At 38.9% G+C, this 18,005-nt stretch overlaps 1 protein-coding gene and 1 long non-coding RNA gene across 3 annotated transcripts in view; one reads left to right on the top strand and one right to left on the bottom strand.

Moving 5' to 3' along the window:
- aco2 (aconitase 2, mitochondrial) overlaps window positions 1-11,084 on the top strand; it is a 22,477-nt gene extending 11,393 nt beyond the window's left edge. For both annotated transcript variants that reach the window (XM_030122438.1, XM_030122439.1), the window contains 11 exons: window positions 3,476-3,580; window positions 3,672-3,763; window positions 3,894-3,999; window positions 4,771-4,928; window positions 5,020-5,093; window positions 5,922-6,033; window positions 6,141-6,419; window positions 6,499-6,690; window positions 7,320-7,452; window positions 7,588-7,709; window positions 9,780-11,084. In XM_030122438.1, coding sequence (XP_029978298.1) covers window positions 3,476-3,580; window positions 3,672-3,763; window positions 3,894-3,999; window positions 4,771-4,928; window positions 5,020-5,093; window positions 5,922-6,033; window positions 6,141-6,419; window positions 6,499-6,690; window positions 7,320-7,452; window positions 7,588-7,709; window positions 9,780-9,914 — 1,508 coding nt within the window. In that variant the 3' untranslated portion in view covers window positions 9,915-11,084. The remainder of the gene's footprint in view (window positions 1-3,475; window positions 3,581-3,671; window positions 3,764-3,893; window positions 4,000-4,770; window positions 4,929-5,019; window positions 5,094-5,921; window positions 6,034-6,140; window positions 6,420-6,498; window positions 6,691-7,319; window positions 7,453-7,587; window positions 7,710-9,779) is intronic.
- Window positions 11,085-13,418: 2,334 nt separating this feature from the next.
- LOC115410697 (uncharacterized) lies at window positions 13,419-16,263 on the bottom strand. The gene is made up of 3 exons (XR_003934120.1): window positions 16,139-16,263; window positions 14,389-14,392; window positions 13,419-13,433 (listed from the first exon to the last, which is right to left on the bottom strand). It is a non-coding gene; the product is annotated as an uncharacterized LOC115410697 (long non-coding RNA).
- Between the last annotated feature and the right edge of the window lie 1,742 nt (window positions 16,264-18,005).

Genomic DNA, 18,005 nt, shown 5'->3' with positions numbered 1-18,005 from the left:
TATGTGTGTGTGTGTGTGTATGTATTGGAGTTGCAGGTTTAGACTGGAAACACCTTCTTCCAGTCTACAGTCGTCCGCTGGTGGTGTTTCATGGCCCAAGCAAGCCTCTTTTTCTTATTCTGAAGTCTCAGCAATGGCTTTCTTGCTGCAGCTCGACCCATCAAACCTGAAACTTGAAGTCTTCCCTTCACATTTGAAACTGAGACTTGTTTTATACGACTACTATTGAACTGTGCTTGAAGCTGTTGTCCTGTGAGTCGCCATTCACGCAAGCTGTTGACTCAGAAATTTGTCTTCTGATTCTGTTGTGGCTTTGGGTCTGCCAGACCTCAGCATTTCCCCCAGTTTCTGAATGCCTTTTGATGGTGAAGGAAACTGGACTTACTGACACCTTGACTTTCTTGGCAGTTTCTCTGTAGGAAAGACCTATGTTATGATGGTCTGTCTCTCTTCTACTGTTAATTGCCTTTTCCTCACCATTTTTAAAGTAACACACTATTTTCTGCAGTACAATACTGTTCAAATAATGCTCACAACTGTATGGTACCAAAGTGTGTTCCAACACTACTTTTATGCAGACAGAGGGGGTTGTAAGTAATTCAGAAACGTTAGGACACCTGTAGGAATTGGTAGCACCAACTTTCAAGGCTTGATCAACCTCCATTGCTACAGAACTGCTTTTAGTTGTTAGCCCATTTCTTGTTAGCCTTTCTGTATAATTCTGAAATGTACATTATTTTTCAGTTTTGTTTAACCTTACCTTTTTTTTATTTAGCTTAACGGCCGACAGGCCATAAGCTACTGTCATCATGCGGCATCCGGCATTGTCGTCTGTCGTCGTCTGTCGTCCGTTACAAAAATTTCAGTCGTCTTCTTCTCCGAAACTACAGTTCCGATTGACTTCAAACTTGGAATACAGCTTCTTTATGATGATGTCAACAAAAGTTAGTGAAATTATTTGGATCCGGATCTGATTCTGGATTTGGTGCAACTTTGAAAAATTTCCCCATTATAAGAGATAGGAAGTGGATCGATGCAATAACTTGGTAAATATAAATGATATCAAGTTGAAATTTCTACAGTACAGCCCTGATTGGGAGATGACCAAAACATAATGGCCACATGCTGATCAGGATCTTCTTCTGGATCCGGGAACTTACAGAAAATTTAACATGGGCTCTTATGGGGAAAAAAATTAAATCATCTTTTTCTCCGAAACTACAGTTCTGATTGACTTCAAACTTGGTATACAGCTTCTTTATGATGATGTCAACACAAGGTATTGAAATTATTTCCATCCGGATCTGATTCTGGATTTGGTGCAACTTTGAAAAATTTTCCCATTATAATAGATAGGAAGTGGATTGATACAATAAATCAGTAAGTATCAATGATATCAAGTTGGAATTTGAATTTTTTACAGATCTGATTGGAATATGACCAAAACATGGGCTTTTTCTGTAATATAATAAATACACATCACTGGGTGATAATAAATGGCATCTGGATACATTTCGCAAAGCTTTTAATTTGGCCGGTAAGCTACAGGGCCATTGGTCCTATTTTTTTTTTTTTTACCTCTGGCAGTTCACTGCTTACCTTTGTACCATTTCAAGCTGTACAGTACAGGCCAAAAGTTTGGACACACCTTCTCATTCTTTGCATTTTCTTTATTTTCATGACTATTTACGTTGTAGATTCTCACTGAAGGCATCAAAACTATGAATGAACACATGTGGAATTATGTACTTAACAACTTACTTAACTTATTCTCTTGATGAGCATCAAGAGGTAGTCACCTGAAATGGTTTCCTAACAGTCTTGAAGAAGTTCCCAGAGATGCTTAGCACTTGTTGGCCCTTTTGCCTTCACTCTGCGGTCCAGCTCACCCCAAACCATCTCGATTGGATTCAGGTCCGGTGACTGTGGAGGCCAGGTCATCTGGCGCAGCACTCCATCACTCTCCTTCTTGGTCAAATATCCCTCACACAGCCTGGAGGTGTGTTTGGGGTCATTGTCCTGTTGAAACATAAATGATGGTCCAACTAAACGCAAACCGGATGGAATGGCATGTCACTTCAGGATGCTGTGGTAGCCATGCTGATTCAGGTTGCCTTCAATCTTGAATAAATCCCCAACAGCGTCACCAGCAAAGCACCCCCACACCATCACACCTCCCCCTCCATGCTTCACGGTGGGAACCAGGCATGTAGCATCCATCCGTTCACCTTTTCTGCATCGCACAAAGACACGGCGATTGGATCTAAAGATCTGAGATTTGGACTCATCAGACTAAAGCACAGATTTCCACTGGTCTAATGTCCATTCCTTGGGTTTCTTGGCCCAAATAAATCTCTTCTGTTTGTTGCCTCTCCTGAGCAGTGGTTTCCTAGCAGCTATTTGACCATGAAGGCCTGATTCACGCAGTCTCCTCTTAACAGTTGTTGTAGAGATGTGTCTGCTGCTAGAGCTCTGTGTGGTATTCATCTGGTCTCTAATCTGAACTGCTGTTAATTTGCGATTTCTGAGGCTGGTGACTCAGATGAATTTATCTTCAGCATCAGAGATGACTCTTGGTCTTCCTTTCCTGGGGCGGTCCTCATGTGAGCCAGTTTCGTAGGAGCGCTTGATGGTTTTTGCGACTGCACTTGGGGACACATTCAAAGTTTTTGAAATTTTCTAGACTGACTGACCTTCATTTCTTAAAGTAATGATGGCCACTCGTTTGTCTTTACTTAGCTGATTGGTTCTCGCCATAATATGCATTCTAACAGTTGTCCAGTAGGGCTGTCAGCTGTGCATCAACCTGACTTCTGCACAACACAACTGATGGTCCCAACCCCATCAATAAGGCAAGAAATTCCACTAAGTAACCCTGACAAGGCACAGCTATGAAGTGAAAATCATTTCAGGTGACTACCTCTTGATGCTCATCAAGAGAATGCCAAGGGTGTGCAAGGCAGTCATCAGAGCTAAGGGTGGCTACTTTGAAGAAACTAGAATGTAAGATATGTTCTCAGTTATTTCACACTTTTTTGTTAAGTACATAATTCCACATGTGTTCATTCATAGTTTTGATGCCTTCAGTGAGAATCTACAATGTAAATAGTCATGAAAATAAAGAAAATGCGAAGAATGAGAAGGTGTGTCCAAACTTTTGGCCTGTACTGTACATTGGACTTGAACTGCTTGAATTTCAATACAAAGCTGGAAAAATTGGGGTGTTCTAAAATTTTTGACCGGTAGAGTGTGTGTGTTTCCTTCACGACACACACACACACACACACACACACACACACACACACACACACACTTTTTTGTTGTTGTTGTTGTTGTATTGATAATTTCTTTACTTCTACTTTTTATTATACTTTAATGGAGCAACTGTAACACACAATAATTTCCCCCCGGGATTAATAAAGGATTCTGATTTGATGTAGTATTATACTTTAGATGTATCTGTCTGTTGCTGCAGGAATGGCTACAATTTGCAACATGGGAGCAGAGATTGGAGCCACAACCTCAGTGTTTCCGTACAACCACCGCATGAGGACATACCTGCACAAGACTGGACGTGGTGGTATGTTTAGTCATCACACGTCTGTCCCAAAGATCTGATGATCATCGGATACTTGACAGCTCTGCGTTGTTCTGTCGTCTTGTGTGTACAGAGATCGCTGCGCTGGCTGATGAATACGCTAACCTGCTGGTTCCAGATGAAGGCTGCGAGTACGACCAAGTCATTGAGATCAATCTGGATGAGGTGTGTATTTCTCTATGTGTGCATCTGTGCTTTTTCAAAGTGAAATACACAGAAGTGAAGGCATATCTCTTTGACAGGAGACTATATTTGAGAATCACTGATGTGATCTTTCTGCTTTGTCACTGTTTAGCTGAAGCCACACATCAACGGACCTTTCACTCCTGACTACGCCCACCCAGTGTCTCAAGTTGGTGCGACAGCAGAGGAAAAGGGCTGGCCACTGGAGGTTAAAGTTGGTAAGAATTCACCTGCTTCCATTGAAGAAATCACATCTAGTATTTTGGTGGTTGACGGTGTGCCTTTTGGCGCTATGTCCAGCGTCATCTTCATTAGCAATTTCTTCAAACATCTTCCTCAACTAAACAACTGGTTGGAGTAATTTCAAATTTTATATGTAGCTTCCTTTGGACAATGTCTACAAAGTTTGTTCAAAATTTTGACAAATTTAGATTTTGTAATTTTTGATGAATAAAATGGAAATGGTTTGAGATATCAGTATATTTACAATTGGACACTGATAGGAAGTCATACGTACGGACTTTCATTTGGGTCCATGACCTGTGACCTTGAAGGGTCAAACTCAAGGTCACCAATGTCTACATTTCAACAAACTGCTGGTTGGATTCATCTCCAGTTTTTTAATGTAGCTTCCTTGGGACAATGGCTACAAAATTTGCTCGCACTTTTCAGAAATTGTCATTTTTGATGAATTTTTGAAATATTTCAAATTTGCCTTTACTTATAATGGGCCATATTTTGGTGGCTTATAACATGGAAATGGTTAGAGATATCGATATTATTATCAAAAATGGTCTTTCGTTTAATTAGTAGAGTTAGCCTCTGTGAAAGTACCACCCACTTCTGTTGTGAGATTGATGTCCTGCATCAAGACCACAGGATTCTTAACATAGCGGTAGAACCTGATAACCTCACAAATTCAAGTTATTGATTCTTGATAGAACATGTCGGTGAGATACAAGGCCACTGGTCTTATTTTTTTGTTTTAGGTCTTATTGGCAGCTGCACCAACTCCAGCTATGAGGACATGGGCCGTGCTGCCTCTGTGGCCAAGCAGGCTTTGGATAAAGGCCTCAAGTGCAAAGCTCAGTTCACAGTAACACCTGGCTCCGAGCAGATCCGTGCCACCATTGAGAGAGATGGATACGTGAGTGTCCCACAGCCCTGATTATAATATCTGGTTGTCTTTTTTTCGCTGAAATGATGGAAGTTGAAATATGCTGGTATCTTTCCTGCAGTCCAAGATTTTTGGCGATGTGGGAGGTATTGTTCTGGCAAATGCATGTGGACCCTGCATTGGACAGTGGGACAGGTAGGAAATGACACTGATTCCAAAGTACCATGAGATACAAAGAAAGATTACAATGATTTTTTTTTTTTTTTCACTTTTTGTTTAATTTTCATTTTTTCTTTTCATTTTTTTTTATCTATTCATGTATCTATTAAAAGAACCAAGTGTAAAAGCATTACATTTTGCATTTACATAATGTGAAATGGGACACCCTGGGAAGCTGAAGAGCTTTTTGAGAGGGGCCCAGGCTAAGAAGTTGGCTAATTTAGCTGATAGCGATTTTATTACTCTTAATCGCATTATTAGTTTTAGTCTTTTTGTGTGGGCAGTTTTTCAGGAACAAGATTCAGAAAGGCTCATAACATTCCACCATTGAATTTAGGATAGGGAACAACCATCCACAAATGACAGGAACACAGGATGAAATGGTTATAGACATTACTAAATGAAAACCAGACACTGTGTCACTCATATTAGTTCAAGTCAGTTTTCTGAATGCACAATAAAGTCTCAGTTATGATGTTTATTTCATCTCAGTAACTGGAAATGTTTTTCACACATATTTGTGTTAGTATTTGACAGTGATAACCTCGATTGATTTTAGTTAGTTCACTGACTTTTTTTTTTTTTTTTCATAAAAATAAAATGACGAAGACAGAAAAAGAAAATCTGTTTTTACATTTCAGCAGAATGGCCACATAAAGAATTAAAGGGAGCAAAAAGAAAGATAATTTTACATTATCTGTCCCTCTTTAACAAAATAGCTGTTTGATTTTAAAGGTAATTTCAAGGAAAACACAAAATCATGTGAATATGATAGGTATACATGTTGTGTGTGTTTATATTCAGGCGTGATGTGAAGAAGGGAGAGAAGAACACCATTGTCACTTCCTTCAACAGAAACTTCACTGCCAGAAATGATGCTAACCCTGCAACACATGCATTTGTCACTTCCCCAGAGGTAAATATTCATGTTTGCTTTAAAACTAATTCTTATTTTGAAATTCAAGTGTATACTGTTTATTTACACATGGAAGTGAGGAAGGCCCTCCATCTGCTTTTCCTCAGATCGTCACTGCTCTTGCTATCGCCGGCACACTAAACTTCAACCCAGAGACAGATTATCTCACAGCCTCCAATGGTGAGAAGTTCAAACTGGTGCCACCCACTGGAGACGAGCTCCCCACCAAAGACTTTGACCCAGGACAAGACACCTACCAGCACCCGCCTTCTGATGGCAGCAGCCTCAAGGTGGATGTCAACTCTCAAAGCAACCGACTGCAGCTTCTGGAACCTTTCGACAAGTGGAGTGGAAATGATCTGGTGGACATGCAGGTTCTGATCAAGGTCAGGGAAGTCACATTTTCTGACTGCTTCCCCTTAGAGAATGGAAAGGTTTTCACTCCTAATTTACCTGTATCTGCAGGTGAAAGGCAAATGCACTACAGACCATATCAGTGCCGCCGGACCATGGCTGAAGTTCCGTGGCCACCTGGACAACATCTCCAATAACATGCTGATTGGAGCAGTCAATAGTGAGAATGATGCAGTCAACAGCATCAAGAACCATCTGACAGGGGAGTATGGAGGAGTGCCCGATGTGGCCCGCCACTATAAGGTGAGGGGAAACAATTAAAACCCAAAACCATTAAAATATCTTGGTTCATTTTAAACTACACATAAAATATCAAAAACAATTAACATACAGTGCAGGGAAAGCCAAAACCCAGTGGACATATTTGAAGCATCTGTTTCACATGAAAATGACATGACTACATTAACCCTTAGATGCAGAAGTGGGTCAAAATGACCTGGTGTGGTTGTTTTCTTGCAATATCTTTGTAATGAAAAGTTATTTCATATTACAGGTATTCCACAAAAAACATGTTATTGACTTCCATTTAAATTTTTAATTTACCTTTTATAAATTTTTATAAAATTGTAGTTTTTGTTTTACTACCCCAAGTTTCCATAAGTGGGTCACAAATGATCCACAACATTTTAAAATTGTTAAAATTTTTAAAACATGAAAAATAAAAAATATTTTAAACAGGAAATTCTTTTGTGGAACAAAATATATTATGAATGACTATTTTTACCATGACACCATGACAAAAGTGGCATTAAAACACACTGATTTTAATACTTATTGAAGAGTGTAGGGTCCAGTCACTTGTGCATCTAAGGGTTAAAGTGATGGGAAGCTGACAATAACCCTCCTTCCACCTTTAACATACTTGTATGCAGGCCAATGGTGTGTCCTGGGTTGTGGTTGGAGATGACAACTATGGCGAGGGCTCCAGCAGAGAACATGCTGCTCTGGAGCCAAGGCATCTAGGAGGAAGAGCCATCATTGTGAAGAGTTTTGCCAGAATCCATGGTACTGGATGAATACACATTGAACTATATTTGTGGACATTACTGTATTATTTTGTTAAATTAATGTTGAAAGATCACTGAGGAAACTATTGTAATCATTCTTACAGTTGACAAAATGTATCCATCTCATTTGTAGAAACTAACTTGAAGAAGCAAGGTCTGCTGCCACTGACCTTCAGCAACCCGTCAGACTACGACAAGATCCGCCCTGATGACAAAATCTCCATCACAGGACTCCAGACTTTCACTCCAGGAAAGGTGAAAGAGCAGCATAGACAACATGGCTTATTTGTATGGTTTGATTAAGATAGATTGATTGATGCAGTGGTTAATGAACAGCAGTAGGTTTGTAATGTTATTCAGTCTTTCTGTTTCTTTTTTAAGTAGTTTTAACCTTAGAATGAAGAATACACATGTATGCAGTACAAACCTATTTATTATTAAAGGTCACATATTGTTAATCCACAACAGAGCTCAGTTTTCAGCAACTGGAGATCAATCACAAGTGGAACTATAAGTACTTTGCATTAACAGAAAAACATTTACAATAAAATGATTTAAAATTAAAAATGTGTAACTTTTAGAAAAATACTTTTAAAGAATCATTCCTTAAAAAATGAAAAGACTATAAATGCAGTGTTCACTGCTAGTTTTAGTCTTTGAGCCTTTTTACACCTCAAAGCTGAAACCAAGATTAATGTTTTATATAAATCACAAAACTTTTAAATCCCTTTAGTTTTGGTTTAATATTAGTTTTGCGATCACACTAAAGAAGTTTGTTGTATGGCCTTCCATCGCTATCATTTTATGTCTTATACATTTTTATACCCCCACACTATGAGTAGGTGGGGGTTTATAGTTATACCAGGAAGTCCATCCGTCCGAGACTTTTGTCCAACCGATTTCTCAAAGACTATTCACCCGATTCTTTTCAAATTCAATACGCATATTCTTTACCACTAGGAAAGGTGTAGTGCAATGTTTGATGGCTGAATTTCAATTTTGGAATTTTTCACCAATTTTTGAATGGTTGAACTTTTCATTTGAATTTGAAATCCAACTGATTTCTCGAAGACTATTTACCCAATTCATCAAAGCGCGATCAGATTGAAATTTAAGACTTGGGTAGAATAGTGTTTGTCTTGGTTTGACTGAACTACCCAAAAAGGACAGTAATTTAGTTCAGTCAAGTTAACAGTAATCTTTAATTTAAAATTCAAAATGAATTCCTGACTGGGCAGGGTATCACTTAGCAGGAGGTGGGGGGGGGGTATTGGTAAGCTCCGCTTAATTTTTCACCCGTTTACAGTTATTAGTCATGACTTTCACACATCATTTTAGGAGTGGCCAAAACAACTTTGCATATCACATCCACATCCTGCTGTCATCATAAATGTATAATATCTGGGCCCTTGGTTATTGGCGGGCGGCATCAGATGTCAGCATATTGTTCATGCAGTTCAAAATTCATTCCATGTTCCTTTTTTCCCTCTTTTGGTTATTGCAAAATAGGTTTGAGTAGCTTTCTATAATTGGTATCAACGTACAAGGAAAAACAACAAAAACATAAATCTACACACCAGCTCAGCCCTATTATTATGGTTTATTTCACCGGTAAGGTTTCAACCACAGTTGCTCCTTACCTAGAGAGTGCTATATTAAGTACCATAATCTCTTTGTGTACAAGTCATGTGATCAGCTTCTTTAAAAATAGAAGTGAAGGCTATAAAACAAAGATTTGGCATGATGTATGTATGTATGTATAATAGAATAGAATAGAATAGAATAGAATAGAATAGAATAGAAAAGCCTTTATTGTCATTGTGTGTACAATGAAATTAGGTGTGCTGCTCCAGTCAGTGCAGCAATGTTCTAAAAAAAACAAAAACCCAAAACAATACTTCAGAAAATAAGAATAGAGTGAATATAAAATTTCAAAAACTAAAAACAAGATAGGAAAATAGAAGATGAAATTTTACAAAAAGTAAAATAGAACTCAAAGTAGAATTAAGAATAAAAATGGACATACAATATGAATAGACTCAATATTAACAAAATTAGTAGTATGTAAGAGTGGGTTTATTGTTCATGAGCAATATTAACAGCATATCTAGTTGAAGTTAAAAATAGTCTATTTATGTTTGATAAATATTGAATACATCTGAGACCATCACTTTAGGTTGGATAAAATTTGGTTTAGCTCAATCCAAAAAGTCTGCAAATAGTTTTATGGTCACCATCTACTGATTCTTTTACATCTGTGTTCACTGATGAACCCCATCTTACTGTCAGTATATGACCTTTAACGCCTCCCCTTTGCACCCTCAGCCTTTCATTGCCATTGTGAAGCATAGTGACGGCAGCGTGGACGAACTGGAACTCAACCACAGCTTCAACGAGACACAGATTGAGTGGTTCCAGGCTGGGTCTGCCCTGAACAGGATGAAGGAGCTGCAGCACTGAGGAAGAATTCAACCAAGAACATGTGGAGGATTTTTAGGGAGAAACAGGGTGCTGAGGGGAAGAATGTAGAAACTATAAATGATGGCTCCATGATCTGCATTAGCACACATGTTGGACTGAAGTAACGCTGTACGTTCAACAGTAGATTACTCCAGACTGAGTGCAGAGTTAATGTCAGAGATGGAACATAACCACTTTTTTGTGTGCAGATACTTGTAAGAACCGAAGGTATTTTTAGCCACTGTGTTTCATAATCAGTTTTAAATCAGTCTGTGCTGCGAAAACAATTAAAAATGCTCACAGCACACATACATTAAGCTTCATGACATAACTACATACTGGAGCTCAGCCAGCTGATCGCAGTCAAGTCACCTTGTTTTCAGGATTGTGTTGTACACTGCATGGCATTAATCAGCTTCAGTTGATAGTAGTGTCTCAATCTGCCTCTAGTGTCAAGTCCAGAACTGTTCGCATTCATTACATTACGTCTGGTCAGTGAGCAAACAGTTGCAGAGGTTTATTTCATACAGAGGCTCTAATACTGTGTAAGAATACAGTAACACTCCTCCATCTTCCTCCACCAATCTCCAGCCGCCTCCTTATTAATCCTAATCTCTTTTTTAAAGTCAAGCACATCATAAGGATTTTCCTGTTTTTTATTTATTGACTGAACTTTTCACTTCCTACACAATTGTTTTTTTTCTTTCAGGCTGAAGTCAGGCATGTTTGCTTTTCCATCTCTTCTTATCAGTAACCTTTTTTATTAGGTGATGAGTCCAACAAAACATGAAAAAACAGTTAATGGGAAAGTAACTGCAGACGTTAAGAAACTTTTAGGTGGAAAAATATGAGAATAATGATGTTATACTGTAAATGACCACTGTGGCTACTCGTAAAAAGAAAATCTACATTAGTGTGTGTCAGCTGCTCTTCTATATAAAGAGTCTGGATCCATGTACATTTTCAGTATTTGTATTTTGTTTTTTTTCCCCATCCCCAGATCATTTTTCTGTCTTACAGAAATGCCAATGGGTTGTACAATAAAGATTAACAGATCTCATTTATTCACATTGCCTCAAATGATGTGATAATTAAAAGTCAGATCCATTCATGTGACGTGTGTGTAAGGTAAACTGACAAGTTATCAGAATACTACAACTAAAATGATCTTCAAACAAGCTTTTTGTATGGTCTGACGTGGAAAACCCATCTGTCAAAAATAGATTAAATCACTATATTTTAATACTAATTTACTGTAACTTAATACTAAGTACTGTTCCTAATAGAAGTTAAAAACTCACACTTGGAGTCAAATAAAAGTTGAGTCTGCCAATCTTCAGAGGCCTTTTTCATGTGCTTATTTCACAAATCAAACACATGGGGCAGTTCTCCGGAGAAGAGCCAACGTTGCCCTAAACTCAGCCTTTTATACCCCTTTTACCTTCTAGAAGTTTCTGGGTTTTGTCCACTGGCAAAAAATTATCTTATGATTTCAACTGACTTCAGAAGCTCTTGTTTTCTCATTAAAATTATCTTCGGTCAGTCATATCTATCTTGTTTACCCTACCAGCCACATACACACACACACACACTAGGTCACACAGAATCATTTAATTTAATCTCTTCTTATCTCTTAGCCTGTCTCACACCAGGTCATTTTCACTCTTCTTTTCTCTTAGCCTATCTCACACTAGGTCAGTGCAGCTGTGCAAACACATGCCCAAACACGTGCCTACTATGCCACTAGTAGGTCCAGGCGTACTGCCAATGGCCTTGGGCCCACACCTGCTGGTTACAAAACTCATATCTCAGACTCAGAAATCCTTTCATGTCACACACAGAATCCTATCACAAATCTTCTACCATCAGTTACATAAGTTTGCACCTGCACAACTTCATGTCACACACACAGAGAATCCCTCTACAGGTCAAGTGTTCATCACACTTGTAAATGTACAAACACACTCTGAAATACAGTGATTGAGACTGGTTTTTACCATACAATATCAGAGTTTTACTTCAGTAGAAGTATTCCAATATTCACACTTCTCTCTGATTTCTGTGAAAAAGATGACATTTCTCAAGAATACTAGTTAGCATGACAATGGACTAAATACATGGAGTAGTACATGTGTGCGAAAACACCACACAAATAACCGGGGTAGATTGAATGAGATACTCCTTAACACAATCAGCTCATGACCAGGGACTGGTTTCAACAAGCATGCATTTACACTGCAGGCAGAAGTGGCCCAAATCTGATAGATTCACTCATCTGTTTTTATGACAGTGTAAACAGTACAAATCACATGGAATTTGATCTCTTCAGGTCTGATCTCATCTGGGTCACTTCCACATGGCTACATTCACACTTCTAGCTTAAATTCTGGGGCCTATTTCACAAAACTAGGAAAAGGGATTAAACCGGGATATGTTGGTTATCCTGGCTCAATTTATCCATGATCTGGTTTCACAAAAGCAGAATAGGGGAAAGCAGGATATGTTTTGATATGAGTTACCATGGAGATTTATTCTGTGGAGCTAGCCTGCTCCAGATCAAGCTAAATTCCAGGATTTATTTAATCTCATCCCTTATCTCAGTCAACAGTCACCACAAACGGAAACCAATAGTTATTCCACTGCCCACTACACAATGGTATCACATTAACGAGACCCACTGTCAGTATATAAACATTTGTGATTATTCACTTCAATAATTTTACATAAATGATTTTAAATGATTTTGCAGTCATTAGATCAATTCAGTTCAATTGTGTCTATTCAGACATTTCAAACATTAGACATTTATGCAGATACAGTATTTAAAAACTAAAGAGTCTGTAAAGGAATAGGTTGAAGCCTAAATTTATTCTGCCGACCCCCCCCCCCCCCCCCCCCCCCGCCCCATTCATATCACCAAACAAAATTAAATAAAATAGATACCAATGCCTTTAGCTTAGTAACAATAGAAACAACAAAAAACTAAACAATTCAATAGTTTGAGTGGAAAAATTGACATTCACATTCTTCATACATTTTCATGATATTTAAACATAGTTTTAAACCTAAATAGCGTTGTACGGTCTTTGAACTCAGGATTTAACTTGTTCCTAACATTTCCTCCAACACACAGACTAAATGTGTTCATATTTGTTCTAACAGAAGGTTTTTGAACACATGACTTCCTCTGAAATTAGAAATACTTTCCCATATTTTAATCAAGCTCTGAATATGAACAGGCAACAGATTTTTTTATTTTGAACATAAATTGTGTTGTTTTAAAGTGGACTAAATCAATAAACTTTAAAACCTTTAATCTGATAATAAACTGGTGTGTTCCCTGTAGGAAACTTTATTGGTACTGACCTTTTCTGAATAATGCTGACTGGATTTGTATTAGTTCTGTCAGTATTCACCCACACATCCATGTACTATATCATAAAACAACTTCACTTCTTGTGTATAGTTATTACAAGGAATTTGACTACATTTACCCTCTCAGTCTCTGTATTATTTATACTTAGATAACTGGCAGTTTCCCATAGACTATATGTCATATACAGGGTGGGGAAGCAAAATTTACAATGAACATTTAGTTGTTTTTTCTCAGCAGGCACTACGTCAATTGTTTTGAAACCAAACATATATTGATGTCATAATCATACCTAACACTATTATCCATACCTTTTCAGAAACTTTTGCCCATATGAGTAATCAGGAAAGCAAATGTCAAAGAGTGTGTGATTTGCTGAATGCACTCGTCACACCAAAGGAGATTTCAAAATAGTTGGAGTGTCCATAAAGACTGTTTATAATGTAAAGAAGAGAATGACTATGAGCAAAACTATTACGAGAAAGTCTGGAAGATACTATTAAAGAAGAATGGGAGAAGTTGTCACCCCAATATTTGAGGAAGACTTGCGCAAGTTTCAGGAAGCGTGTGAAGGCAGTTACTGAGAAAGAAGGAGGACACATAGAATAAAAACATTTTCTATTATGTAAATTTTCTTGTGGCAAATAAATTCTCATGACTTTCAATAAACTAATTGGTCATACACTGTCTTTCAATCCCTGCCTCAAAATATTGTAAATTTTGCTTCCCCACCCTGTAAATATGAATACACAAAAAGTAACATAATGTTCCTTTATTGAATAAGGATAAATCAAAGCATGTAAAACCATCAGCTCCTTTAAACTGATGTCACACAGTGACTGTAAAAGATAGAAAGAACAGAATCAAAGCATATGATAGAACAGAAGAATAAATACACATTCAAAGGCAGAATGTGTGTGTAAATTTTCTTGAAAGGTAACAAAAGGTGACTGATTTTTAAAGCCGTGAGTTCATCATTCAATCAAAAGGCCCTTTGAGGAGACTGGAGGTGTCACTTGCAAATGTGATTCACCCTATAAAAGGTGGACCTTATGAGAAGCTCTTTGTCTTTTCTTCACAATCGCCACTTGTGTGCTGAACTGACCTTTCTTAACAAAGAAATAAAATGTTGTCGGCCGGCAGATGTCTCTATTTCATTATTCACCAGCAGCAGAGAAAAATTTCCATAACAAATGTCAACACTACCGTACATATTTAACCATTTAATTTTCGTAATTTTAGGGGAAGCCGGGCTTCCCTTGCAGTCTATGAGAAATCGTCACTGGGCCACAGTGATGGCACATGACCTCAAAGGGCTGACCCTTAAGTGGTGAAGACAGTAAAAGCGTGCCTTTAGGAGGTCAAATGTCATTTGGATCCTGGTCCTTGTCCTGGTATGAACATGACTGCTGTGGTTCCTGGGAGTCTGTGTATGGTGTCAGGAGAAAAGGCTGGTAGGTAGACCCCCTGTCCCCCAGAAACACACCAGACAATTCACCTGTCAATACAAAACCTCACCATCACAACCTCAGAAATACAGTGACATTCTGGACACAAATATGATGTAAAAAGTGGTTGTTAATAGAGGTTGTATGGTTCACCTTGTGATAGGCGCTGATAGATTCCAGAGGTCCGATAGACTCAGGAGTCATGGACCGAATCAGACCACTGAGACACAACACTGATGAGACAGTCAGCATGGACCATCTGAAATGATAAGATGAAGAATATTAAATCAAACAATGAACAGCACAAGCACTGAACAGTGTTCATTAACCCATAAAGGCCCAGCGCTACTTTAGTGTCAGTTAAAAAATTGAATTTACTCTATATGTAACCTTTCTTAAGTGATTTATCTCCATTTATTATAATATTATCTTCTGTAGTTTGTATTTTATCAGTATAAATCAGATGTTTTCTTATATTTAATTCGCTGATCACGTAGATGTTCATTAAAGCTAAGATTAAAGTTGATTGATATTATATCAGAAACAGAGAAAACTGAATAATGAATAATCTTTTTCAATCCAATTTGTCCTTAACTGAACATAAACCCAGTGTGTCCATCCACTGTCATTGATCCAACTCCATGTGTTTTACTGGTGAGTCAATGTTGGAGAAGATGACAGTGTTTCCACGGTAACTACAGAGCCTCTGAACGTCCAAATATGGTCATATCTGATGACCATGAAAAGATGAAGACCTGTATTTTACACCAATTACTGACATGTATTAATAGGATTAGTAGATCAACAGGTATTAAACAGTTTAGATCAGTAGAGGGTTTTGGTTGGTGATGGATGTTTGGGTCTTTATGGGTTAATTGACAATATCATAAAGTCATGAATCAAGATAAGATAAGATAAGATAAGATAAGATAAGATAAGATAAGATAGCTTCATTTATCCCAAAGGTAAATTCACTGAAGTCAGTGAGCTCATCTATTTATCAGTGTTATTCAGTCTGATGCCGTTACACTTACACAATTTCACTCACATCTACAGTCAGTTTCACGTACAATTTCACAACTAAGTTTTCGGAGATGTTAATTAACTCTTTGAGTCGTAATTGTGATGGTAATTGTAAGCAGTCAGTGTGTATTTGTGCACTACTTACTCATTCAGGCAGTCTGCAGTCCTTTACCGCTGTCTCTCCTTGTTTTTATAACTGTGGTGGTGTTGTCTTTCTTTTTGATTCGGTCCTTTACTTCCTCGTAAGCCAAAATGAGGAGTTTTGCATCTGACGGGGGAAAGTAAGCTGCTCTAGTTGCCATGGTGAATCGGTGAATTTGTGATCGATGTCGGGGTCTATTGAGGGAGCCGGGTACGCACACTTATCCAGGAAGAGTTACACCTGGCTTGATGAATCCATGTCCGTTCATCCTGACTTGGTCTTTGTGAAACTGATTAAGCCTGGACACCCTTGTTTTGGATTCGTTGAACGCGGCTTAGTCAGTTATCCTGGATGACGGAATCCTTGTTTTGTGAAAGGCCCCAGGGGCTTCATGTATAAATTGTGTGTATGCCCTTTTCCACGCTCACATTCAGATGTATAAAGAGTGAAATGGCCATGGAAATGTGCGGTCCTCCACGCCAAGTTCATAGCTGGCGTATGTACATTTCTAGTGCTTTTGAACCATTGGCGACACTTAGAGGTGACACTGGGAAACTGTTAATAATGTGAAAAAGGTCATTCCTCCGAATGATGTGCACATCAGAGATACACAGAGGAACAATGAACACACCGGCATGTTATCCTACTGCCAGAGCAGCACATCCACCACCAGAACCAGAACCAACCAGACCCTGGACCCATCAATGCCAATCCTGCCCGGGAGGACATTCAGCAACAACCATATAAAGAGACAAGGACACAAAATTCACTGGTTGATAAATGCATTTAATGTAGCGTTAATGTCTGTGAGAACATTTATAAGTTGGTCCAGGCGCTCATTGACTCCGTCGATTGTCCTCACAATGTCCTCTTGTGACTCAGGTGAGCACAGACCCATGCCTGGTCTGACGGGCATCAGCAGCTGGCTGTTGGTGGACCGGAGGATCTGCTAACGCCGGGGAGGCAACATGAAGCTTCTGTGACAGGACGTTGATACTGCGTCTCACTTTCTTCTGCCTTATTGTTGGAAAATAATAAATTGAGTAATTAAAGGGGCCCCCCATCGCTGCTCTACACAGGTGATTCCCCCGGCTAGGCTCCCGCCCACTCTATCCCTCACATTAAAACACATACACTCATACAAATATACATAAAATAAATTAGCACTTAACTCGCCCACTTGGCAAGACTCCCCCACCCAGGGTCTGAGCTTGAGGCACCATCCAACTCCCCGGGGAAAACAGCTTCATTGGACGACGCAGGTCCGACCCAGCCGGTGGCGGAAGCTGTTCAGCAGAGGTGGTGGGAAAGAGCGGCGGCAGAAGAACACAACATAAACTGAATCAAAATTCACAGCCAAGCTAATACTACACATAAAATTACCAGCTAAATGGCTGAAAAACATATCCCCTTTTAAGTAATTTCTCCCCCCAGTCTGATCATAACAGCTTAAGATCAATCATGTACTACACAACTGTAGTTTTCCTTAGTGATTAGTCTCTGAACTTCTCTGGCTTTTGGACTGTTCCTCCACTGGAAGTTTTGACAGTGTTTTCTTCAAACTTTTGCCCCCCCTTTTGTTGCCTTTTTGGGATCTTCTCTTGAATCCTCACTGTGGTCTGCTGGTAATAAAGGTTCTGGTACCAGCAAGACATCCTCTTCAGTTATTTGTGCCATCGGGTCTTGACATTTCTGCATTATTTGGCTCCGTTTACATTTGGTCCAAACAGGGACCATTTCACTGTCATACAGTTTAAGTCTGTCATGATGGATGATCTGACTGTGTTTTGGTCCTTGCACCTCATAGATGACCGGACTATGACATGTGACAACAATTAAAGGGCCTTTCCAAGGTGCTTGGAGCTTTGGGCTGAGTCCTTTCTTTTTCGTGTCATCTTTTACATACACCAGATCTCCTACGCTGTATGAATGCTCTCGTGCTCGGATGTCATACAGTTTCTTTTGGCGCTCCTGTGCAGTGTGGAGGTGCTCTCTTGCCACCTTGTGGGCATTTTTGAGTCCACCGTCCAAGTGATAAAGGTAGTCTGCTACCTCCATTCTGTCGCTTCTGAGCTCTGCAACCCCAGACTAAATATCCTGTGGCT

This window comes from Sphaeramia orbicularis, chromosome 19 (genome assembly GCF_902148855.1).
Source record: "Sphaeramia orbicularis chromosome 19, fSphaOr1.1, whole genome shotgun sequence".
Classification (NCBI taxonomy): Eukaryota; Metazoa; Chordata; class Actinopteri; order Kurtiformes; family Apogonidae; genus Sphaeramia; species Sphaeramia orbicularis.
The sequence above is the reverse complement of the archived record's forward strand: the minus strand, read 5'-3'. Positions and strand labels throughout refer to the sequence as shown.